The 26,796-nt window shown below is 41.0% G+C and overlaps 2 protein-coding genes and 1 long non-coding RNA gene across 4 annotated transcripts in view; 2 read left to right on the top strand and 1 right to left on the bottom strand.

Annotated features, from left to right (window-relative positions):
* On the bottom strand, positions 1-26,790 carry LOC108444713. The gene is made up of 2 exons (XR_001859356.1): positions 26,624-26,790; positions 1-1,544 (listed from the first exon to the last, which is right to left on the bottom strand). It is a non-coding gene; the product is annotated as an uncharacterized LOC108444713 (long non-coding RNA).
* Positions 3,860-12,167, top strand: OLFML1 (olfactomedin like 1). 2 transcript variants are annotated; one of them, XM_017726341.1, is made up of 3 exons: positions 3,860-4,283; positions 6,373-6,658; positions 9,693-12,167. In XM_017726341.1, exons 1-3 carry the CDS (start codon positions 4,158-4,160, stop codon positions 10,469-10,471), a joined length of 1,191 nt encoding a protein of 396 aa, XP_017581830.1. In that variant the 5' UTR covers positions 3,860-4,157; the 3' UTR covers positions 10,472-12,167. The 2 variants fall into 2 exon arrangements, with proteins under 2 accessions (XP_017581830.1, XP_008642293.1); XM_008644071.2 differs by having other exon boundaries at positions 4,158-4,283; positions 6,370-6,658.
* PPFIBP2 (PPFIA binding protein 2) overlaps positions 22,222-26,796 on the top strand; it is a 95,585-nt gene continuing 91,010 nt past the window's right edge. The window contains exon 1 of the mRNA XM_017726330.1: positions 22,222-22,318. The gene's annotated coding sequence lies outside the window, so the exon portion shown is untranslated. The remainder of the gene's footprint in view (positions 22,319-26,796) is intronic.

The raw sequence follows: 26,796 nt of genomic DNA, 5'->3' as shown, positions 1-26,796 counted from the left end.
TGTAGAGCCAGTCCTGATGAGATTTTTCCTGCAGGTGCTGGACATCCCGGGCTCCTGCCGATCCCAGGGAGCTCTGGCATTCCCTGTTTCAGGTGGCACAGACCCCAAACACGGCGAGCTCGGCCCTGCAGCAGCGGGTCCCTAAAGCCTGGAAGCAGCTGTCCATTGGTCTGGCTCGCTGTCATTCTGCACCATCCGAACCACACCACACTTCCCTCCGCGTGTTGTATCTCCTTCAGCGGCTTTGGAATTCTGTGTGTGTCAGCCGAGTTTGCCTTCCAGTTCCCAGAGCTTGGGAGCCGCCTAGTGGAGCCCTCTGTCCGAATCCCAAAATTCTGCCAAACCTCCTCCTTATCACAGTGCACTGCATTCCTGACTGGTATCACTCCCAACACTGCTTTTACAGCCGAGCACCACGTAAGGACTTCAATTGGATTTCATGTGTTTGTCTTTTTTACAGAAATGTGAGTCACTTTGTAGGGTATAAAACGGAGCGTGGTTAAAAAGAAAAAGGCAGGTAGCAGAATAGGAATTAAGTGTTGATTTCCTACTTTGACAAAGGTCTTTTCTAACCTCACAGATCTCAGCACTGGACTAGTGGCCAGTAATATCAAGGAACTAAGTTCTGCGGACACAAGTCTTATTAACAAAATTAGAAAATACAGACGTAGACAATGATACTCTCTATTTTATAAATATAAAACATCAGTCTGACTCACCAGCATCAAAACCTACCCAAATAGCCAGCTGTAAACTAAACAAAATTGCAATCACAAAAAATAACCCACATGAGCACACGAGCACTGGGATATCACTGAAACATCAGGCTGAGCAGCAATTACACTGATGCAGGTGTGTATAAATCGGTAGAAGCTCTAAATCAGACTCTGATGTTTCTTTTTCATCTATTATTGCTTTGCATGCTGAGGTTAATTAAAGCTGGAAAACATAGTTAACTTTGTTTCAAGCCAGTGTGTACTTCAGGAGTAAAATCTGGTGTATCTATGCATTGCTCGGATGTAAGTGACAGGAGTGGGGACTTCCCACTTGTTCTCAGGGCTGTAATAACATAGGGCACAGCATCGGGACAGTGTCCATGTCTCAGGAAAAGCCAAACAAGAAGGGTGAGAGAGCCTGGGAGTCAGGGATGTTCCCAAAGCTCAGAAGGAAAAACGTCTTGTGATTCCTGTGAGGAACTGAGACACCAGAGTGGGACTGGAGGGCGAAGAACTGAGGGAGAGCTGGAACAAGAAGCTCTGGCAGTGATGTGGAAGAGCTGGAGATCCGTGACACATCAGAGAGGCTCATCTCAGACAAGGCAGGGAAGGGCCTTGAACAGCAACCTCAAGGTCTCCAGGCTGAGGCCCCATCTCAGGAGATGAGATTTCTCCATTGTGAGAATGATGGAGAAAAGAGTTTCTCTGAAGTGAACTTAGAGCTTACACACGTTCCCCTTGACAGTAACACTTTTTGCAGGCACCACAGAGTGCTGAGAATTGCTGCAAAGAGCCTGATTTATTGTGGCACTTCTCTAGTTTTACCACCTGAAATGACAGAAAGAAACTGACTTATAAAAAAACCAAAACCAAACAGCAAAACACAGAATGCAATTGTATGAGTGAAATAATATCTGAAAGAAATGTCATTTTCCCCCCAAATCAAGTATACACTCGGAACTGCTTTCAACATCGCTTTTAAAACACATAAAACTCCATCAAGCACCTGAAATCAAAACCACAAACACAGTTGGAGCTGAAAATGCCTATTTTTCATTTGAAAATATCTAACAGCTGTCAAAACAGACACCAAATGGTAGAAAGGTGGAATAAATGCAGCAAAGAAGCAGCATTGACAAGAAAAGAGAAACATCCCAGCCAGAGAGAGGACAAGAACAGTGAAAAGGCATATTCACCTGCATTAACACACTTACTTCCTTTCAGACCTTTGAGAGGTCTTTCAAATCAAGGGAGCAATGGTCATAAGAAAAAGAGTTCCTTGAGTTAAGAATGAACTTTCTGCTCTGTTAGTGTGTAATATCCTTTGCACTGAGATGAATATCTTCCCAGGCATGTGAGCAATCCTGCTTTAAATCACCATCAAATAGATAGATATTTATTTGGTTGTTTGTTACACAGATAGTATGTAGCTGGAAAAAAACACATTTCTGTATAAATCTCGGCTGAACAGAAGTGGAAAGTACATAACAACCAAAGCAAAATAAATTTTAAAACTCAGCAAAGCTCAGGACTTAACCAGATGCTGTGCCATGCCTTCCCAGAATGGTGCATTTGACATGGACCATCATTGCCATTTACCATGAGACCATGGTTTAATAAGCATGGGAATGCCTCATCAACAGAAATCCTTGGAAGCTTCTGGTCTTTCAGCTGCTGGTGATTCTAAGAAATGATTGAGCAACTTCCCAAAATCTAGCCCCATATACAGCATCTTTAAGCTTATCCAGGCTGTACAGCGGTTCAAGATATTTTACCTTTTAGATAACTTTCCCTGTCTTAAGATGAAGGAAAGAAACTAATTCTATATCTACATCTTGACTTTTAAATATGCTTTCTTGAAGTTAAGTTTATAATTTTGAATTCCATAGACTTCATCTCCCAGTCATTACCTGTGACAGACATACAAGACTCAGAGAACAGCTCTGAAGGATTCCAGGTTCACCTTGGAGGTTAGAAAAGGGAGTTTTTTCCTATGTTGATCTTCCCCGGTGTTGCAGCTGATTATTTTGCGGAGAAGAAGACAGCACACAATGTCAAGATGTTCCATAGGACAGAATCAAGGAAGACTACAGACTTCCTAAGGTGTCTGCTCTCAGTGCAAGCTCTCTGTCCCCTCAAGCAGGGGCTCTGGAGTAAAGTGAAATGTCACTGGAGTGAAGAATCAAGTATTAACCTCTCTGTGCATCACTGGCCGTGCCTGTAAATAGGAGCTGGCAAATTGTGTGCACCTCTTGGGGTAGAGCAGTGCTAAAATACAGAATACTCATCTGTGCACTCGTGGGGAATTTGCCTGCAAAGCACACACAGCTACCATGCAAAAATCAAACACATGGAGGAAAAAATCTGCCTGCTGTGACACACACTCTTGAATTCTGCAATCATTCACATGCTTACACATGAGGCAGTCAGAAAGAGAAAGAAAGCTCGGTAAATGTGCGGAGAAAAAAAACTGTAGAAAAAGGGGAAAAAAAGAAAAATGGGGGGGAAAAAAGTGAAGAGGTGGAGAATTCTGAGAAGCAGAGGTGTCCAGTTTGGCTTCAGATACAAAGGGAGCTTTCTAAGCTCCTAACACATGGTTTTTCTAGCAAATACAGTGTTAGCATGGCCATGATTTTTTTCCAAACAAGTCATTCAGTCTGGGAAATGATGAAATTAAATAAATACAAATTTCCTCAAATGCAGTAGACTCATGTAAGTTAATTATAATTAATTTTTAAGTCAGACCAAGTACAACTATTATTCCAAAAGGAGATTTCTGTCATGGACTCCACTAAACTGACACAGAGCTGTTTTAAGGAGCTGGAAAAGCACTGTCAAGAGAAAAAGGAAGAGGAACTTTTTTTTTAATAATTTTATCTATGGTTTCCAGTCCTGCTGTAAATAGGCTGAATAGTGGAAGTGAAATCAATTGCTTTAGTTAGTTTTACAGCCACAGACATTAAGCATCAGACCCCCCTGTGAAGGGCTGGCCTGTGTTCCACCGACTGTGAATCCACTCTGACTTGCACCGAGCACATACTGCAGGGTTGGTCACACGGGAAAGCAGATGGGAGGGGAAAGGAGGGGAAAATAAATTACTTTTATTTGTATTTAATAAAATTTGGCCTACAGGCTCGATGTGACTCAGTGCTGAACATCTGGGATTGATCATAGGATCACAAACCGAGAAGTAGTCATCTGGCTCCTAGAAATAAACACATTCAGTCCCTCTGCCACAACATTACTTTCTTAATGATAAAATGCAACAGCCATTTTAAGTCCTTCTAATGTTTTCAGCCACAGTATTTTTAACTTTTTGGTAATTTTTAGTGTTATTTTTCCACATCAGATGACAGTAAATTGCATTTGACCTTGGACTGGTGGCGTTTGGGATTGCCCACGGAACTGATTCACTACTTTCCTTCAAAATTTTCTGGTACAATGGTAGTCTTGCAAGTTCACTTTTTGCTAATTCCATTCCTCATGAGCATCATGGGAGCAGCACAGTACCTGATGCAGGATGCAGCCCTGCTGAGCTACATTGACCAACGTTTCCTGTCTCTGGAGGTATGTGCCTGATGAATCCTTCTGCAGCTCTACCTAACTGCAAAGAGGCTTGAAAATGTGTGGATGTTCTGAGCCCAGGACAGTCTGTATGATGTACCAAATCAGGAGGGTAAATTTCCAGCTTTTTCCAATGAATGAGTAAAATTGTTGCTAAAACTTGAACTATGATGGTCCCTACTTACCACATCATTTGTTGCAGGATATAACTTCATAATGTTATGTTTTTACTCTGTTTTCACTTGTATTTTTTATGGCATCAGTTAATTTAGCTAAAAATGCAAAAACTTAAATAGTACTGTCACAGTCCATCCTAAGGAATTGTATAAACATATTGTAACCAGTAGAAATGCTGTCAAGTATTTATTAGCAAGGAGATAGGAATTTATCAGTTGCTTTTCCTGTGTACAGATATGCCTACCTGAAAGGGTAGTTTAAGATGCATTTATGCAAATCAGAAGTGTATCTGCACTTTGAATAAATCCTTAATATCTGGGAGACTGAAATGCAGTCCTTTCAATTCCTTGAATTCCTTTCAATTACTATAAATGCAGCAGTTCTGGCTTTTTCTTTTACAGTAAAAAGTTAACCAGTACTGCAAAACATCTCTTCAGTATTGGTGTGCTATAATCATATATTGTTTATCTTAAATTATTGACGTGTGCCTGGCTCCTGACTTGCACTGGCAGACTTTTAGAGAAGCTCTAACTCGCCTGATTTCACGTCCCTTTTTGTACAAAGCCCTCATTAGTCTTATCTTCTCAACACAGAAGGAACAGAAGGATTAGCCTGATATCCTCTTTCCATTTTGTAGACTGAGATCTACATTTTCTCTGCCACTCTAGGAGTAACTTCACCTGGCAATTTCTATTCCTTTGGCACCATTAAAAATGAGGTAACTCTACCAGTGGCATTTGGTGCAAGGGGCACAAAACAAGGAACAGGACAAAGGGTGAGGCAGATACTGAAGACAGCACTTGAAAACATTTTAAATAAAGGTTTTGTAGAAAGTAATTAAGCAGCTTCCTGGGGACTTACAGTCTTGTATAAATGGGGGAGAGAGGAGGCAGCACATAGAAACTACAGCTCACAAAGCAAACCAACCACAACCACCGGGTTTACATGGAACACCATTCATTCAGAAAACTCAGATATTCCCACCTTAAAAAAAACCACCTGGAATCTGTGCATGAAGCACCAAATCAGAACACCCAGTCTAGCAGTTAGACCTACCTATTGGGTGTCTGGGCTAAAAGATCCACTCACATTCCTCATCTTCCCCAAGTGGCAGCTGGGCTACTATTTTCAAGACACCTATGAAGCAGCTGCATTGCAGCAGAGAAACCATATTACTTACCTTTGAAAGCACTGATAATTTGAATTTAGGAGTAAAGAAATAATTTTTTTGCTTTCTTTGTTCGGTTTTTTGTTTGGTTTAGTTTGGTTTTAGGGGTTTTTTGTTGTTGTTGGTTGGGGTTTTTTTGTTGTTGTTGTTGGTTTGGGTTGGTTTTTTTAATACAGCCAGTGACTTGAGAAAGAAATAAAAAGAAACAACCCAAAACTTCCTCAAATATAGCATTTCAGTATTTTCATTTTCACATTTAAATGGGTGAAAAATAGCCACACTAGATTCTGCCTTGGTCAGAAGAGGTGTAAAATGTGAAATGCTCATGGCTATAGATTTCCTGCAGAAAACTCTTTGAGACTGCTTCACCAGTGGTCCTACAGGAAGGGTGCCAAAAGGTTTCTGGAAATCAAGTCATCAGAGATCATGAACCCTTTAAGTATCTCTGGCTGCTTCCACCAGAGCACTCTTCCTTCTTTAGGCAGCAAAACAAAGTATCTGGCTGTCAGTAACCAAGTCAAGTTAAAAACATGGGGTTTTGTCCAGACCTGTGAATTCTGTGCCAGTCTCAGAGGTTCTCCTCACACAGATACCAGCAACAGCCCATTGGGTTGGAATAGATGGGTGCAGGGGGACTGGGAAGGGGGGAACAGCGTGGTTTTTAAAGTAATCATGACTGAGGCTGTAATATACACAGAATATCCACATCTATCCATGTATTTTCTTCCCATGTTCTAACCCAAGAAGAGGCTGGAGAAATGCAACCAAGACGTGCTGGAATACGTGGAGGAATTCCGAGACTTTTCCAAGACGGTGCTGTCCCGCCTGGCAGGGCTGAGCACTGCTAAGGCTGAGGTTAAGAGTGAAGTAGAGAATTTGCTGTCGAGGATTGACCACGCACAGAGGGACATTGACTATTTTGGATCTGTCACAGATTCCAATGCTTGCATAGAAGTCCACGAAGACCTGGTGAAACAGCAGCTGCTTGAAGAGGCAGAAGAAAAAAAGAGACTTAAACTCATGCTAAATGCAAGTAAGAACAGTTTATTTTTCAGAACTTTGGTGTGAAGAAGCTAGACCCCTACCCCATGCTCATACAGGGATACCAGATTTTCATCAGCTTTGTGAACACCACAGATAATTGCAAGGGGGATTGGGCTGTGGAAATACTAGACTTATAAAAATTATGTATATGCAAAAAAGGTATGGGAGAGGGAGGGAGAAAAATACAGTTCAAACATTTACTTTGCAGAAATTCTACTGCATATGAAATTAATCTCTTTGGAAGCTGCTTTTTATTATAAAGTAAGATAAATCCTCTGAAGGTGTGCTCTTGCAAAATACATTTCTGAGTACTGCAGCTGTACTAAGGAACTAATGGTGGTCTTTGCTTTTTGGATTGGGCAGGGTCAAAATCTCAAAAGAAAATTCACGAGTCAGTAAAAATACTTAATTCACTTCTACAGTTTGCATCTGCTTTACTGTCCTGCTCTGTCATCCTTCCTCTCCTTGTCCCCTCCTTTTACTTTATCAAGAGAGCACACAGGCTTGTCCATAAGCAAAGCTCAGTTCTGATTTGAAAATTAAGGGTTATGGTACCCAGTAGGAAGAATATATGCACAATCTATAATTTTTTTAAAACAAATGACATTTTATAATTTTCTTTACCTTGAAAAGTTTAGGTATGTGTCTAAATTATGTATTATATACATATTTAAGGCAGTCGGTTTTCTTTTCACAGTAGTAAGAAATGAAAAATAAATAATAAGAAATATAAACTGTTATTTTTTTAAAAGCCAGGTGAAAGAACTTCAGCATTATCAATTATAAAATTGCACTGACTTCAGTAGAATCAGGCTGAACTAATTTTACACATAAGTTTACAATTTCTTCCTCAAGCTTTTCTAGCAAATCAGTATTAAGGCAGATGCTCACAGAAGCAATCACCTATTCTGCTTCTGAGCTCTCCTCGTACTCCACAGTTCAGTGCTCTGAATATCAATAGTTCTGCTTTCCATTTAGAGAACTTTTGAACATTAGGCCTTTTTTTCAGAGAGGAAAAAAACTGGGGATTTTTAAATTGACTGCAGTTAGGGCACTTTGAAAATTGTATCTTTCTGAGAGTTTCAGCGGGGGAAAAATTACTTTCCATTTTCCTTTGCTGGAAATTATTACATTTAACTTTATTGTAGCAATTCATAGTAACTTTATTTTCAATTTGATCTCTACTGTCAGTACTAGTCAGATGCTTTTCCCATTGAATTTAATGGCAAAAGTAGTCCCTGTGTAGATTTTACAGCACTTAGAAAAAGTAGAAAGACCCTCAACTCTAGCAAATAGCAGCTCTGCTTCTCTGCTGTCATGTCTTAACCAGAATCTGTGATTGTTTTTGCTGAGTCACTTCAAAAATCTAGTGGAAAAGAGGTTTTTTAAGTCCAGCTTTGTTACTAGGTTTGGCTCAAGTTCGCACCAAAGACAACAATCAAGCAGAATCACTGCTTTTATATGCAGTAGCTGCTACCTCATCCTGCTTTGGGTAGAAAACATGACATTGTCTTCTGCTCATTTTTGTTTACTGTGAATTTCTCAGTCTTCCTCCAAGCTGTTATAAAAACCAAAGAGAGTTAAAAATCTTCTCTGAAGAAGAGAGACACTGTCCACAGATTTCAGACAATAATCTGGTTATTTCCCCTGCAGAGGAAAATGCTGCTAAGGCTTCCTAGGGTTTTTGATTCAGCAGCTTTAATTTTTTTTAACCTATCTAATCAATAAATGTTAGATTTGAGAAAGCTGTTGTGGCTTGCTCAGGGCAGGTGCTTCCAGAGTGAGAACTCCCAGGAAAAACAAAATCCATGCTGTAGCAGCAATATCCAACAGCTTTGATTAGAGGGTATCAGCACACACAAATGACATAAAGATTGCTTTCTACAGGCAACTGGAATCTTTCCAATGACTTCAGTAGGTTCATATCAGGCCAGACAAGGGGCTGGTTTTGCTTTCTCTCTTTCATCTGCTGCCAGAACTTCCTGCCGTAGAGCTTTGTTTGTCCTGTTTACTGAAATGGCCACACTCCACTGAAAGCAATTCTTTAAACTTCAAATGCTGCGCCTCGTAATTTATGAGTGCCTTTGGGAAACGAGCTTGCTAATATACTTTGCAATCGTTTTTCCTAGAAAGGAAAAACTTGCTTGATAAAGATCTTAGAGTCTAAATGCCTGGGTCCTCACAGGCTTGGTGCTCTCTGGTCTGAGACATCCCTGCAGAGTGCACACAAAATGTAATGAAGCCAAAGCTGTGACTTGCTCTCTGCTGATGCCAATTTTAACCTATAGTGAGGTAAACAGCTGTGTGGTTTCACCAGCCATGCTCCTGGCACAGGAATTGATAGCAGACATCACACCAGCTCTTTGAAAGCCGCCTTAGTGCATGCACATCCCTGGTTTTGTGATCTATATTTAGTTCTAGTTCCTTTGTGTGCAGGTGTTGGGAAAGGGGATGGGAAGATAGCCCAGTGTTTTGGCTTTCTGCTATGCTGATCTATTTTTATTTCTATTTATACTATAAATGCATAAGAAGAGGCTACCTGAGGATAAGACCAGTCCTGAAATAAAAATACTATACATGTAGCCTATCAGGATAATGGATTTTAATTCATATGCCTCCAACAAGAAATAAATTTGATTCTTTTACTGCGTTGATCTAAACCAGAAGTCAGTTCTCTGAAGTAAAAATTATAGCCCTGTAAATGGACCACCAAGAATAATCACAAAATCACTAACTGTGCTCTTGGTCTCCTCTCAGGCACACAAATATCCAAACCCCTTTTGGATAACACTGGTGTAATAGAACAGAACCCAACACTCTATAGATGAAGATAACATAGTTTATATATCATATAACACTATTTTCAGCACTATTTACCATAGCCACGCTGCTGACACCTTTACTGATTTATTGACTCTGGCCTTAAAGATGAATTTAAAAGAAACTAAATAATTCAAAGAAAAGAAACTAGAAAATTTACAGATATTCTAATTTTTTTTTTTGTCTTTGGGTGTTTCTTGCAGGTTGTGACCACGTGCTTGCAGGTATTAGGTCCCTAAAGGTAGTTAAGAAGACTGGAGGAAAGCATGGCTCTTGGATGAAAGATCCTGGCAAAAAGCACACAAAGATTTATTTATTAAGTGGCTCTGTAAATAATATGATTTTGGAATTTGCAAATATCATGACTTTCATGGAAAACAATCACACACTGAAGGCTCGCACAATCCCCTTGCCATTGCCCTGGGAAGGAACTGGCCACGTCATCTATCAGGGTTTCCTCTTCTACCACAGATACGGCTCCTTAAATGAGATCATTAAATACAATATCCAGAGAAGAAATGTAGCTGACCAAATGCTGCTGCCGGGGGCTGGAAGGATTCCTGCCTACCAGCTCTCTCCACAGACAAAAATAGACCTGGCTGTTGACGAGCAGGGGCTGTGGGCACTCCATGCAGAACCAGAGACCGGGGGAAACATCGTCATCACCAAAATCAACCACGTAACCATGGCCGTGGAGCACTCCTGGGACACTCCCTGCAGCAGCAAGGATGCTGAGGCAGCTTTCATGGCCTGCAACACACTCCACGTGGTCTACAACTTTCCTTCTGGAGGCACCTCCCGCATCCAGTGTATTTATGATGTTTTGGATGCCCTAAATACTTACATGAACCCAGGACTGCACTTCCCCAAACGCCAGGGGAGCCATTCCACCGTACACTACAATCCTAAGGAGAAGCAGCTCTTTGCCTGGGGTGATGGATCCCAGATCATTTACAAGCTTCACACAGAGCAAAAGGTTTAGAATATTTAGCAGCTTCTTAAATAGACTTTAAAGCCACCAGTCCCAGGTCAACGTAGCCATTAATGTGTATTAAAATGACACTATTCCCATCTGTTACAACTTTCATCTCTTTTGCATAACTTAAGGCTTACCTGCCACAGTAATCTTAATGTCCAAAAAAAATATGTGAAGACTCCATTAATATAAATTACACGATGACTAAATACCACACATGTACAACCCCCTCACACACACAAATTAGTCTTAAATTTTAAGGTTAATTTAAAAAAGAATAACCCATTTCTGACAAGTTCTCTTCCTATTGAAACTATATTTTCTGCTCCAGTGCCATGGAAATTAAATAAGAAATCCTTCCTGTCCAAAACACAGTCTGACAACCTTCACAGATCTGAAGATCATTGTAGAAAGCCTTCTAGTAAGCAATATAAAATCACATGCTTCCAGAGAAATTAGATAGAAGTTTTAACAGGAGAGGTTTATCTTACCACAAAGCGTATGAATATACACGTCCACAAACATGGTTTATACTTAACATAAAACTCTCATACATCACATCAAGGCTACTCCTAATCATTGAACTTCTAGAGTATTTCCATGAAAATTCCACATTTCTTATCCATGTAGCTGTACAGACCACTGTTGATCCTGCCAGTACATTAGCTGCAGCCAAATATTCACCTTTATCAGCTTCAAGTTGTCACTTCTCACTATTTTTTGAATGCATCACTGTTTGTGTGCCAGAGGGAATGTTTCTGGGTGAAGTGTTCTCTAGCATACACTACTTTTAAAGGTTTTTACATGTCACTTTTGGGTGTTTTTCTCATTAGTTCTCTTTCAGCATCTACTTTTGAGGCATTTTCCCCAACGCTTCAAGTCGCTTCCATTGATTATAGCAGAATCTTTCTCAGCCTATCCTCCAGCTCCTGGAAAAGGTGGCTCAGAGGAGCACAAGAGTGCAGGTGAGGGCACGGCACTGCTCAGTCCTGGGTTTGTGAGTCACAGACAAACTCCAGGTATTTCGTTTCAAAAATAATCTTTAAAATGTTAAATAATGTTTAAAAAAAAACCAAAGGCTTTTAGTGTGAAATAGAGGTACAGACTGTATTTTTAAAATTATTTTAATGACAGCTGCATTTCTGTCTAACAGCAAACACACAAACAAACAAACACACCAAAAAAAATCCCCCCAGGAAAACCACAAATAATGGTACTTGAAAAGTGATCCACAGCTGTTCCTACAGAAAGCCCATTTTGTTCATTACACTGAAAGAGCTGTTGTTCTGCTTAAAAACAGCATCCACAGAAGAGCCAGACATCAGGGAATGATTTTGAAAAGGAGTTCCAGAATAAAATTAAGAGTGTATAGACTGCTGGGCTGCAACAGTGATACTCTGCCTTTAGCAAAAGAAACTATCTCATTCTAAGCAGGCTTGATGACTAGAGCATTGTTTCAGTGTTACAGCAGACATAGGATGCACAGCTAAAGACGTCCTCAGGCTGGAAGGAAGGTGGGCTGGCACTGGTTTCCTGTGTGAATGCCAGTTAAAGGCAGTATTTGGCCATTTATTCCTCGTCTGTAAAATTACAAACATGTAAATGCAAAATGGCATCAGCCACCTTTGGAACACTTTGAGAACTTTCACTGGAAAGGATGTGTAATTTTCTTTATTTAAGAAATAAAGTCTTTGGATGTAAATATGGATCGAGTCTGCTCTTTAGAAAAAGCGTTCTTGAGATGTGCTTTGTGCCACAATACAACGCAATGGAGGAAGCCTATGCCACTATTCTATATACAGATTCTAATGTGCAATCCTCAAAAGTTCAGGCAGGGTCTTCACTGGGCCTTGCTGCCCTGGAAACCCAAAATTTGTAATGAATTAAAGCCCAAGAGTGAGAGAAGCACCCGGACATCCCAGCAGCAGGAAAGGGATCAAGCACAAGGGCTCCCAGCACTCCACAAAAGAACTGCTCACTGTCAAATGCTGCGTGGGCCCTGCTTCCCATCCCCTGGCTCCATCCCAGCAGTGTGAGGAGATTCCATGTCCTCTGCATGGAGCCCCAAGGGAGAGGGGAGGACAGGAGCTGTGAGCACCACAGTGCCACTGTGCCAGCACCACACAAGGAGCTTGTGGGAGGCCACTGAGGAAAGTTCTTGGGCCCTGGAGGCTGGGAGAGGGGGAAGCTCTTTTCAGTCTGAGGTTCACTTTTGCTCTATTTTATAGTCTTAAGATGAACTTCTGAGCTGCTTTTGTTTTTCTTAATCCCCATGGATATTTTAGTGTTGCTGCCTAACACAAAGTACAGTCCCATTCCTGCGCTCATCTGGGAGTTTCACCACGTATATTTCACCTTGGCTGTGACAAAGAGCAACTTACAACACTTCAGTATTGCTCACACTCTTCCTGCAGCACAACATAGATGAGGCTACTGGTCCTGCATCACGGAATAAGCTGGGAAATGGGCTGTGGGTTAGAATGGGCTGTGGGGTAGAATACAAATTTTGTGGACTGTAGTGGCAACTTGGGTTTACAGCAGCAGCAACACAGTTGAGAGACTCGTGCCTGTGAATATGGTCTACTCTGCTGATCAATTAATATTCTTGTAAGAAAAAGATGGCAGGCATTCTCCTCCAGCTTCCTGGTAATCTCTTAAATATATATGCTTTGATTTAATTTTCATAACTGATAGCACGCAAGCAGATACTTTTGAGATTGTCAGAAGAGACATTTGGTTAACTCCCAGATGACAAAGGGCAAAAATAAGGACTGTCTGTTCAGAAACAGAGAGGAAAGAATGACAAATATCTGAACAGAATAATCTGCTCCAAGAAAGCAGTCTCCAAAAAGCAAGGACAAAGGACTGTCAGGAGGCAGCAGTTAGCCATGACAAGACTGCATGAAAGAAGGCATTGACTTCCAGTTCAGGTAGATGATATGATTGTTACCATGGAAATGGAATTGGTACAAGGAGACGAACACAGACGAGTCTTCATCAGGAACAAAAAACACAAATGAGTTTATGACCTCTAGCTTCACTATCTAGATAACATCCATTACTGTCCTTGTTATCCAAGTCCTTTCATGCCACACTTTCTCCATGTGCTCATTTCGTCTGAACCACTGGGCTTATTTCATGTGAACCACTGGCTTTTTGCTACTTCACGTTCAGCCCCTCCTCTGGGGCTGCCTGTCTTGCTTTGCAGCAGCTCTCAGCGGGGAATTCAATGCCCTCTGCTCTGACAGCAGGATCATCATCCTCCTAACAAAAGCAGCCCTCCTCAGTGCTTTGGCTGTGACGAAGGTCCCTCACCTCTTCACTGATACTACACTCACCTCATCCATTTCCTGCATTGAATCATGCCTGCCCCTTCCCATGGTGATAGCAGGCTCCTCATTTTCCATGCCCTCCATTCTTTCTGCCATCTCTTCTGCAGAAAGGTTTCTCGGGGCAGAGTAATCTACAACGATTATGTCCTGTTTGCACTTGAAGCAATCAGAATTATCATAGACAGAAAGGTTTTCAGCTTTCTCTGGCTTACTGACACCCGTGTGATGAATTTAAGCTTTCTGACGACTGTGTGCTTTCTTATTTGGATTTTGTGGATGCCAAGGATCTGCAATTGCTAAAAGCAATTTACCAGTAGAGCAGAGTTTGATGCTAGGAGCATGGTGTAAATCATGCCAGTTTAACTAGGTTTATTTTTACAGTGCCCATCAAAGACAAGCTTGTTTATCAGAAAATAATATTCCTACCTCTTTTTCTTCTTCATTCCTACCTGACTGGATCTGGAGGGTGAGAGCCCCTTTTAGCATTCATACAAGCAGCCACCATATCAGAAAAACACACACGACATGTTTCTTACAGATGGGTTTATCACTAAAAAATGCAACTGTTGCCTGCCTGCTGTCACCCTGCTCTGTCACAGCCCATGTTTTTCCCCCTGTGCTGTCTCCCACCCAGTGGCAAGACACGGCTGCAGAGACGTGCATGGAAGCTCAGTAAAGAAACTGCAGAACCAAAACCAATAAAACACAGCTCTCCTAATACCAAAGAAATGGCTCCTCCTGAAGGCAGAAATCAGGATCTGTGGCTTTTTAAGTGGTTTGAATTTTTCATGGGTTTGCATTGCATGTGAGAAAATAACATTTTATTACACTGCCACCATATCATGCCCTGAGCCCAGAAAAGGGAATGTACAGAATCCCAGAATCTACAGTAAAGTTGGAAAAGACCTCTGAGATCATGGAGACCAAACTTTGACTGGACACCACGGTGTCAGCCAGACCATGGCACTGACTGCCACGTCCAGTCCTTCCTTAAACACCTCCAGGGATGGTGACTCCAGCACCTCCCTGGGCAGCCCCTTCCAGTGTCTAATCACCTTTCTGTTGGTGATATCTGGATATTGATCAGTCTTCTTTCCTGCTGTTCATGCTGACAGCATAAACCATTACTTTAATTTGTCTTGGAATTTATTGTTGCAAAATATTTCAAAAACCCTTGTTATTTTAAATCCATTTTTAAAATAATTTTTAACAAGTAAAACCTTTATGCGGAAAAGGTAAATAAAAAAAACCCCTTAACTGCTCCCTATGCAATTGTCATATTTATTGCAGATGACCACCTGCTTCTCCTTCTTATTTAGGGCTGACTTCTCCATGGGACTGATGCCATCCAGTGAGTCAGTCCCTAGTCCATGAATATAGGACTGGGGCTTTTCTTTTGGCTTTTCAAACTGTTTCTTCAGAGTAGGAGGACAAGGAAAAAAAATATCTGTGGAAAATGTTTTATTTTATAAACCTTTAAAAGTATCTCAAAAAGTAAATACTTCTGAGGTGGCTGATTTTTGAGACTTCCTAGTAGACTCTGACCTGGTTTTCTATTTCCCAGTATTATCTTCATCCAACTAATCTGAAAACTAATGCTGAAAAATCCAGAACTTTTGGGAAATACCCACTGTAGAATGTGTTGGGACTACATATGCCTGTAAAGAAAACTCCACCCATGTTAAATAACCTCCATACTCTGTGTAGGTAATTTCTGGCCTTAGGTAGGGAAAAACATGGTTGTTTTTACCTGTAACACTCATTTGAATTCAAAACACAGCCACAGCCATACAAAGCTGTGCTGTCATTCCTGACTTTACCAGATCAGGAGGCATTTTCAGGCTGTAATTTTCCTTTAAACTGCGAGCTCAAAGACTTGGTACTCACTGAGGTATATTCCCCTCAGTCATGAAGAGGACAGTGGGATCTCCAATGAACACAGACCAAACAGAAACTCCATTATTTGCTGCCTTGGATCCTTGCAATCAAACCATCACATCCAGTTTTTGTTGAAGATTCAATTTTTGGCCTACTCATTTCTACCAAAATTAATCTGAAAAATGGTCAGAAAAAAATGGGAGATAATTCAGTAAGGGCAAGAGCAAAGAACTATGCTTAGGCAGGAATGACTTTCACAATTAGCACCCCAAGCTTCAAATATGTAAAAGCAGATACTGTAATATTGCAAAGCAGAGGAGAAGAATCTGCTCCCCGTATCACCAATGGACAGAAATAATTCAAACTGCAGTCAGGTTAGATGTCAGACAATTCTCTTACTACAAGGCTACGGAGCCTTGGCACAGACCTTTTTACCTCAGAAATTTCCAGTGACAGAGGACTAACAATTTCCACTGTCAGGAACAATATTTGTTGGAGCAACCTTGCATTTTGGCAGGGGATTGATCACACAGCAGTTACCTGCAGAGACGGGGACTGGTCTCTGGGGCACAATCTGAGCCATCCTGGGACGTTAACTGAGAAAAATGGACTTATTATCAAGTGTCTATTTCCTCACTAGGAATCTGTGCCCCTCCTGGAAACTGGAGAAGCTCCAAAACTGACAAAAATCACTCAACTAGACCAACCTTTCTGTATTTGTACATGGGACACTCTGTGTGATGGTGCCTTCATTTGCCTTGAAATATGATTGGCATAAAACCATTGAATAATGGAGCATTTTATAATTCCAAATTCTCTTTGCCCCTGTTTGTGATACATGAGGTTAGAAATAATATTTTCATTAGGATGTCCAAGTAAAGGTGATTTTGATAGAGGATTATTACACTAGATTGTTCTGTGACCTCAAAGTTAGTCATAATTTTCTTATTCTTAATTAACTGGAAAAGGAAAGAATCCAACATGTGAACACTAATTGCTAATGCAATTAGTTAGATCATGAACTTCTTATATATTTATCTATTATCCAAATAATTTTTTTATAAGTAATCCTCTATATAGTATTTTTGGGAGCAGGACTGATCTTATATTTTGTACTTCCCATATAATTCCTGAAACTATCTGTAATCATTAACAAATATCCAGACAGAATTAAGTGCTTTTGTGGGGTTTTAAAATATAGATTTTTCAGACTATTTTATTTAAACAACACGTGCTTCATCAAGATATTTAGTTTAAGCAATGCATATGACCAACTGCTTTTTCTTTTAAAGGCCCAGTCTTATAGTACTGGCATTATCACTGTCCATTTTCTTCAGCTGAGGATTAGAAGATAAAGTGTCAACATAATTTCCTGTGCCCATTCTCAATTTGAAATCAATCTCTGTTCCACGCAGACGGATGGCTTAGGAGAGCTACAAAGATTTACTTTGGCTTTATGCTCACAGTGCATTTTTCCAAAAGTGATTTTAATGTGTCTGCAAGCTACATCCTGCTTTAATGCCAGCTCTCCAGTGCCACATGTACAGCTGCTAAAAACAGCTTTGGCAAAAGAAGGTACAAAACCTGAGCTCTTCTTTATACAGATCCCAAAACATGAGGAAACCATCTAAAATCAGATATTTCAGTCCCAGAGGCAATCACCTCTGAAGATCACAGTGGAAAACATAACCTCCTAGGAGGATCTCTAAAAAAGTTCTATTTCAGCAATCTTTTTAGAAAAAAAAATAATTTTGCTGAATGCTATGAATTGTGTGTTTATTCCCCCATTTTGAGAGCTAGTGAGTACATCCAGAAAAAATGCATTTCCTATTTAAAAGTTCTATTTCAGCAATCTTTTTAGAAAAAATGCATTTCCTATTCAATTGTTTGGCCATAAAATGCAAACATAAATTTGCAGGATTAATGACAGCAGTAAAGTCAAAATGTCTGCTCTAAGTTTAAAGAACTTGCATGCAAACAAACTGAAACAACCTCCAGGCTACCCTGAATCCTCTTTTTCCCCCATGGCATTGGTATCATAAGAAAAAGAACATATTTCCATTCTCATTGCATATTTGTTACCACTACATTCCTGGTCAGTCTTGTAAACAAATAGCTTCTTATTAAATTTCAAAGAAATATGTAAGTTAAGGTTAGTAACTAATGAGGGTATAAAATCATAGAATCATTAAGGCTGGAAGAGACCTCCAAGGTCATAAAGTCTGACCTTTGGCCAAACACTGCCATGCCAACTAAACCACAGCACTAAGTGCCAGCTCTACTCCTTCTTTGATCACCTCCAGGGATGGTGACTCCACCACTTCCCTGGGCAGCCCCTTCCAATGCTTACCCACTCTTTCAGTGAAGAAATTTTTCCTAATATTTGACCTGAACCTCCCCAGGTGCAACTTGAGGTGGTTTCCTCTTCTCCTTTTTCTGGTCACCTGGGAGAAGAGGCCAATCCGCACCTGGCTACAGCCTCCTGTCAGGCAATTGTAGAGAGCACTAAGATCTCCCTGAGTGTTCTCTTTTCCAGGCTAAATGCCCCCAGCTCCCTCAGCTGCTCCTCACAGGACTCTCCAGACCCTTCTCCAGCTCCACTGCCCGTCTCTGGACTCACTCCAACACCTCAGAGTCCCTCCTGTAGTGAGGGGCCCAGAACTTCAAATATACACTTAGAATAAATCTTTTCCTTATCGAGTTTTTACTTAAAGCAATGTTTGTTTCACTAACCAGTAAGTATGAAGATTAAATTTTTTTCTATCCAAGCAATTCAAAATATGTTGGCAACGGTTATATACATTTGTGTTTATGTTTTGACGCTTGAAAAACCAAAGAGATCTAATTTTTTTTACAGGAAAACTTTTGAGTTTCCCCCACCCACCTTCTGCAATGTAAACCTCCATAGATTTATCAGTCAGAGCACAGCACTGAAATCCAGCTGGCAAAATTAAGTTGCAGTTTTCTTACTAGATATGATTTTGCTGACTCCCTCTAATGGAGCCAGAGGGCAAGGAAGGTGCTGCTTGTGATGTCCACAAGCAAACTTTGTGGTGAAGTATTTATGTTAACATTGTCTGATTCGACTCACAACATCAAATTAACTTCAACATTGTAAATATCAGTACTCATAAACATCGCTTTTCATTTCACCCCTGTTTGTGTCCAAACTAAAAGAACGTGTTGGGCTATTTGGTGAGGAAATAAAACATCACATGACTGACTGACCAGAAAAACAGCAAGGAATGCTCATAAACAAGATATGAATACTTTTAAAAGGAATGTGGTATGTACACAGACAGAGGATCCTGATATCTGACAATGCACAAGCAAAGCAGAAACTGAGTTCCTGTCCTTACTCATTCCATTACTTCAGGGAAACAAATATTTCATCTGTGTACAACTGCACTGGGTAAAGTCAGTGGTTTAGGTTCACCATAAATGGTGCACTAAGCTTTAAGAACAAAGGAGATTTTTAAAGGAGCCTGGAAAAAGTGAACATCTTCCTAAATATTTCAGCTAAAAATCGCAGAAGAAATCTTAAGATCTTAACAGCAGACAAAAATCATTCACAATAGCAAAAATTGAAACATATCTGAGGCTGAATTCATGAGCCACAACTCAGATCTGGAGCAGAAAGTCACTGTCTAAATCTATAGTTACGACAGAAATACAGCCATTATCATACCAGCAAGTTTTTGATACTGAGGGACTTCTTTTGGCTGGACATAAATTCATACTAGGAAGAAAATAAGGGTGATTATAAGTATGGGAAAAAATCTAGTTCCATATCAAGAGGAGAGCTACTAAAACAAATATCAGAACCACAATAAAGATGACTGACCATAATTATTTCCTGTCCAGAGAGAATTTTGTGGGAGATAGAATCCCTTAATTATTTATTAATATTACAAGTCAAAGACAGAGTACATTAAGAAGCTACAAAGAATAAAATATGCATTGTGATAACACACAATAACAAATATATCTTGAATTTAAGATTAGACCTGTGCAAAGAAAATTAAACTGCAAATTACCTGAAAAGGCTTGCTAACTCCCCAAATGTAAAAACTTACAGTGATCATAAATATCTTTTTCTATGACTAATTCTGGTTTTATTTGAATTAACAGAAAGTATAGCAAAGCACAGAAGCAAAGTTTCAGAGTTTTCAAACAGAGACAAGTTTATTTAGAGGCTTACATGGCTGCAATCAACGTGAAATCACAAGAGGATTCGGAGGTCATTGGCAGTGAAACACAGGTGTTCTCAGTCAAAGAAAACTCCTGCAGCTGTGGCACTGAGATCAAGCTAAACACAACCCTTTTGAGAGAGCTTGTGCTGGAATTAACTTGGTTTCCCACCAGCTCCAGGCCCAAGGTGGTAAAATGCGCATGAAGGCTTTACAGGTTCTACCCCCTAGTTGTAGTCCAGTTTCTATGCTAGTTAATTTTAAAAAACTAAAAATATCAGGAGCCATTTTCCTGGTTATTTCTAAACTGTGATGAAAGTGTAGTGACCAGGATATGGACAGTCATCTACAAAACATGTTTACAGCTCAAAGGCAGGGCAGAGAGAAGAGACCCTTTAGACTTAAAGAAAAAAACCCAAAGAAGCAAACTCTAAGAGGGAAGAACTGCTGAAAACCTGCAGCCTGTTGGATAAAAAACAGGTCTTAGGTGTTAGATCAAGTCTCAGAAAAACACCAAGTTTATCTCTGAAGGTAGAGAGAGGAACAAAGGAAACGGGGAAACGGCTAAAATGCAGATTACAGAAAGAGTCGAGAAGGGTTTTTTGACAGGAAACCTGTACTGTGCAAAACCAGGTCACATGTCCCCAGGGAACCTGTAAATCCAGGAATTCCCACTGATTTGTCAATCAGGGTCAATTACTCACAATTTCCAGGCCATGCAAGCTCTGCTACACCCATGTAGGTTATCAGCTACTGGGTTCAAGGCAAGAACTAGAGATAGGCAACTGCTGCTTTTTCTCTTGTTGGCTTGGGGCTGAGGTTTTCAGCGGAATTTTTTCTGCAATAGCCCTTAATGACTGCTCTCAGACTGACACTTAAGACAATTTTAAGATGTGTCATACATGAAATCCCTATTTGTGCTTGGTCTTTGCATATTAAGTGCTTTAATTAATTAATTTTGAGATAAATATTTTTTTTAATTGAATCTTAAAATTAACCCATCAGCCTAGGTACAAAAATCAAGTTCCATTATCAGTGTTTTCAATTGTTCAAAGTAGTTTATTAAGAGAGTTGCACCCTTCCCAGTTAAAAATTCCCCAGTTAAAAATCACCAACTTGCTCCCTTTTCAGACTTCAAACCACCTGTACACCATAAGAGCTACCTTTCCTGTGTTTACTGTATACTTTTACAAGTGTTTTAAGATGTGTTGGATGTATTGTAATACTTTTTTTAGGTGTTTTTACTTGCATCTTGGTTCCAAGGCCAAAAACCCCAGTTCTAACAGCCAGCAGCTATTTTTAGCCCCAACAGCCATTACTCTGCAGGCAAGCTCCACGGCAACCTAAATTTTAATGAAGGCACTTCAGCTCCCTTATCTCAACTAATACCACCCCTCTGACAACGAAGAGCCATTGATGGACAGAGATGATCTATCAAAGGGAAAGAACCAATCACTTTAAACCGAAGGGGCGGACTCTGGGCAGACTGGGGGCGGAGCAAAGACACGATAAAAACAACAAGGCAGAGAGGTGGTCTTGAGCAAAGACACTATAAAAACAACAAGGCAGAGAAGTGGTCTTTCTTTCTCTCTCTCTGCAGGCTAGCTGTGGTAGATGTTGGTGCTGGGCATTTAAAAGCCTTACTCCTTTTAAGGAGCTTCTAGTAATTTTTTTCCTGACTTTTGGACCAGCTAAAAGTCAGCCCAGCACTTTAAGTTCTTTTTCTCTACCTGAGGTCTAGTGCTGTCTCAGCCAGAAGATCTCAAATCCCTGCACTCCTGGGGCATACCATCTACCAAGCCATAGGATCCCAAATTTTTATATTTTTCTAATTTCTGTAATTTTTCAATTTTTCTGTTTTCAATAAATTAATTTTTTTAAGAGTTGTCTCATTTCTCACAGATGTAAATCAGCAGAGACTCAGTTACACAACTGAACACCAGCCCACACCTTAATCTCCACAGAAAGCACCATTCATCCCCTGTGAAATCACATCTTAGCAAAGAGCAGAAAACACCAAAGCAGAGCTGACCAGTAAACAAACCCAGAGCTCCAGCGTGTGACCGAGCTCCTGCCTATCAGCTGAGTCACAGGAGCTGACCTTGTCTGCTCTGCCTAATGTCGGGGTTAGATGGAAGTGGCTTAGGCTAATCTTCCCTGCCTGAGAGCTGGGACAAGTCGCACGGCACAGCTCATTGCTGCAGCTGAGCCAGCGCAGGCTGTTCTGTTCCATCAGGCTCGACCACAGCACCAAAGGGCATCGGCCGGAGCTGCCCCAGCTCTGCCTCTGAACCAAAAGTGAAGGCATGATTTACTGCATCTGCATGTGTGGCTGCGAGGAAAAGGGCTGTGTGACAGCAACCATCACCCTCACCCACAGAAATAATCAAGGACATCATCTGGGACAAAGAGCATACAGAGGCCCAGCTTGCCTCCTGCCTCAAAGCTTGCAGGTAAGCTGGGCTTGGAGTTTTCCTGCTGTTCTGGGCTCTCCTAATGTTTGAAGGTACAGGATCTTGCGTGTATTTTTTAAAATAAGAAATACCTTTAAAAAAGTATTCTGGCTGGAAGATTTCTTGAAGAGATAACATGACAATAGGTACTTTTCAGTCAAGAAACAGCTTAATAGCCCCCTATGTAGCTCACAAGACTTTCTAGCATGTTTGTTTTTTTCCTGCAACAAATTTAGACGTTTGTCAAATCCCCCAATGTTGTGACTGAAACAAATCCCCTGACTCAACACTGCCTCACGGAAGGAGGTGGAATACCAGCTTATCTAGGACCGAGTTCTCTACACAAATACATGCAGCAGCACACAGAATAAACTCTGTATTTCCCAAGCTGCAATGAGAAGGCCTTTGCCTGACAGTGAGAGCAAATGCAGATGTTATAAACAGCTGTGCCCGCCTGAAAAGACTGCAGCTGCCCCCGTCAGCTCTTCATTTACTAAGGCACGCTTGCTAACCCCAGAATTTATAAAATGCCTCAGCACGGGGAGGCTGGGTTTACGTGGGAGCCGAGAACGCTCCATCCCAAAAACTCGCAGGGTGACTCGCGTGTGATTTAAAAGCTGAACACGAGATGGCGCCAAGTCCTTGTACCAGCTCCACCAAAATTTGGGCAGCTCCACCTGTCTCAGGTGCGATTCCTATTACAGCAAGGGGCCACATCAATGGCTTGTTTAAGGGTCTTTTAAAATGCTGAACGAAAGTCACGATACGTTCCTGAAAGGCTTTTTCAAGGACTGCATGTGTCAATGAAAGCTTCTGGAATAAAAAGATTGGGGGAAAAAATGCAAAACCGTTCAACAAGTACAATTCTCTCTGGCAAAACTGTCTACATATTAAGGAATTTTTTTTAAGTGTATTACATCTGTCCTAGTAAGAAGACCTTTATATCAGATAGTCTGCTAAATTATGACAGGGGAAAAAAAAAAAAAGTTCTGTTTTCGTATCAAGTAGCTGTAGCTATCCTGCAAAATCTCAATTTGCTATTTCTCAATTTTCTATTTTCTAAATCCAGAATTTCTACTTTTATGTAGAGGCAAAACATCTTTATTCAAACTCTCAACTTGAATGTCTTAAATTAATTGCACCAAATAAAATAAACCACAGGCATATCTTAACCACTTAAAAAAAAAAAAGAAAAGAAAAGAAAAAAAGAGCATACAAGTTAGGTTAAAAAAAGTTTTCAAAGGGCAAGAGAAGGTTGTGCACCTTACTGGAAACTGGTGACATGGCTGGCTACAAATCTCTGCTAAAGATAAGACAGGCTACATGAAAGAAAATCCCTGAGCATTCCAGTGGGTCACGTTTTTTCAAAAACAAGAGATTACACAGTATTGCAGCTTTCACAGTCCTGCACCACAATGTTTATTTGCTGTGTTAATGCTGGTGTTTCACAGCCTGCAGTCTATGAGGACTGTGATTTGGGGGCAGCAATGAAACCATACTGTGACAAACCTTTGTTGTAGTCTTGGAGTAAAGATTTGATAAAGAAGGATGTGAGATCTTCTGGGAATTCTTGAGCAAATTGATACTAAAATATCCAAGTGGTTGGGACTGAATTTTAGACTACTTTAGTTGCAGCTAATTTACTCTCCTTTATAAACAGGAAAATTACAGCTTCATAAAAACCTCTCAGCAAATACAACAGCAATTTGGACCATACTGCAAATTGATGTATCAAAGCACAAGTTCTTTTTCCTGCCTTAGAACCACGAGTTTCTGTCCAGGGAGCCATTTAGAGCCTTCACCTAAGAGTCTGCGTTGGCCCTTGCCCTTCAGGGACTATGATCCATTTTGCCACTTTTCTGCACAATCCAGCAAAGGGGCAAGCAGTACAAGGAAAGAACCCCTGGATGCACAAGCCTGAGCACCATTCAGGCACACTTGTAGGATCAGAAATCTGGCCTGAACTAAAACCCAGGGCCTCCCAGCACTGTCAAAGTGACCCATAATGTGACTGTGACACTGAGGAAGAGAAACTTGGTCAGTTCTGCTCAGTAAGTTTTAGCAACATAAAAATAAACCCTGATGATTATATCTCATTAGGATAAACAGTGGGATCTCACATGTGGGATGTCACAGATAACTATGTCTTTTGAGATTGGAAGAAATGATGATCAAGGATGGCCAGTAAAGGCATGTCCAGCAGTGCTCTGCTTTGGGGCTCCTAACTTCTCATAGGTCTTTTCCAAGAAGGATGATTCTGCTCTCCCTGAATAAACTCCATTGTTACATAAGAGAGGCAAAGACTTAACACAATGCCAGCTTTGTGACAGTCATGGGTCTGCACCACTGCAGCTAAGACACAAACCACTCTCATTGAAGGGGGCACTTCTGGAATGGTAATTAGCCAGGAGGCCAGGACAGCTGAGGGAGTGCCCCTGGAACCCGCTATGCTGAGAGAGGTGCAGAATTAACTCACTTATTACAATGATATTAAACAGGATAGACAGGACCAACAGGCTAAAGGGAGCCCAGAATTAGGATTCTCTCTGCTTTCTGGTGGTGCAGTAGTATTATGTCAAACAGTAGAGAAACAGGGCTGTAAAATCATGACCCATGAACAGACAGGGGCTTGTGCTCTGTGCTCAGCCTCCCTCCGCTCCTGCCTGCGCTTCCCAAGGGAGTGGCAGTAATTGCAGAGCCTCTCCATTCCAGGCCCTTCCCGTGCACAGCACTGGGGCAAGGCCATGCTCGCCTTCCCGTGCACTGCCTGACACTGGAGAACAGCATGTACCAGCAGGGGCCTGGCAATTCCAGGTCAGGAATAAACAAGACAGGAGGCAACAACCCTACACAGCCATAACAGAGTAAATGAGGTCCCGGCTGCTGCTTCCATCATGTGCAAAGTTGTCCAGACACCTGTCCTAGACCTCCAGTGAGTTGGGAAAAAGGAGGGCTGTTTTCAACTAAGTGTTGAAAAGAGTCCGAGCTTTGCCCAAACTGTTGCAAATTCCAGTGACTGTTTCCCAAATGGTTTAACGATACTCAACAAGCAGTGCTGCACAATAATTTCTGGTATCAGTATTATGAAAGATGAAAATGGTATCAACCACTGTTATTTTCACCACTCCTCTACGTGACCTATTTAAGATGACTACCTCAAAGCTGAGAGAAAACACAAGAAACATTCAAAAGCCGAATTAATACACAGACAATGGATTCTTGCCAGTTTAAATTATTCTTTAGCGTGTTCAGAGATGTTTCAAAGGCATTCTACTTCACTTCCCGTTTTCTCCCTCTCCCACTTTGGGCATGTCTGCTCTGTATGTGAGGTCCCAATCTTTATCTGGAATATCTGGCATGTGATTCATAGCCTTGGTGTTACGTGCAAGTTTAAAGCAAAACTGGAATAATATATAATTCTTCCCAAGGTCAGAGAGTGGCTCAGCTGGTAATAGGGAATAAGTTTTAATACCCCAAATACACTGGAAGCTTACTCTAGGCAAAAAGAGATTCCAAAACTGAGGAGAAGTGTTATAAGTCACAAAATTACATTAAAAAGTGTGTATTAATACTTAAACTCTTTAGGTGAAAGACAGCATCATCACAGAAGAAGACAGCAAACTGTGGTGGTTGAAATGTAACCACTCCACAAAGAGTGAAAAGTGTGTGTTAATTACATTGCATATGTGTCTGGAATCTCTTTATCTCACTTTCTGCTAAGTAGTTACTTTTGTTTAGCCAGCTCCATAGAAAACTGACATCATCAGAAGCACTCAGTGCTGCTGTGAAAGAGCTCTGCCCGTACAGCACAGGTGACCCCTTTGGTCAACAGAAACCCCTTATCAGATTTCTGCTCAGCCAGGCACCCCAAGTGACCAGCGAACTCCCAATGACCAAATCCCGCAGCACTTTTCGGATTGCTACGAGTGATCCTGGAATCTCTAGAGACTAAAGAAAAACCCACGCTTCATGAATGTGGTTTTGTTTAACGTTTGTGTACTTGGAGTCTTCCTCCAAGTTTTTTTGCAAGGGATTTTTTGCAGTCATAAACAGAGCATTAGAGGCTGATTTCTAAGCAGTAGTCAACAGGGGGGGTGATATGAAATAGTTGTAACAATATAAACGTCCTATGCTGTTATTTTACTAGTAGAATTAAAGTAGGCAAGACTTTAATTCTACTTTAAGTAGTGCTTGAAGTATAGAAATACCTGATTTTTAAATCTTTGGAGTAGTTAGTGTTTTTCTCAGTCAATAATATGATGTCTGTGTTAACCTGGAAAGCCCCTGGGATGTAGGAATACGCACCGAAAAATCCGCGTGGTAACACTTCTGAGAACAACATCGTTTTGCTCAGCAGCTCTACTTCAGGCAATACTGGGGGGAGGGGAATGCTCTCCCGAGCCTTCCCGGGGCGCAGGAGTTCCCGGGAGCACCTGCCCCCGCGGGGGGGCCGCGCGCCGGGCACAGTATCCTCGGGG

Source organism: Corvus brachyrhynchos, unplaced genomic scaffold (genome assembly GCF_000691975.1).
Source record: "Corvus brachyrhynchos isolate BGI_N302 unplaced genomic scaffold, ASM69197v1 scaffold281, whole genome shotgun sequence".
Taxonomy (NCBI): Eukaryota; Metazoa; Chordata; class Aves; order Passeriformes; family Corvidae; genus Corvus; species Corvus brachyrhynchos.
Note: the sequence above shows the minus strand (reverse complement) of the source record. Positions and strands in the feature narration are given on the sequence as shown.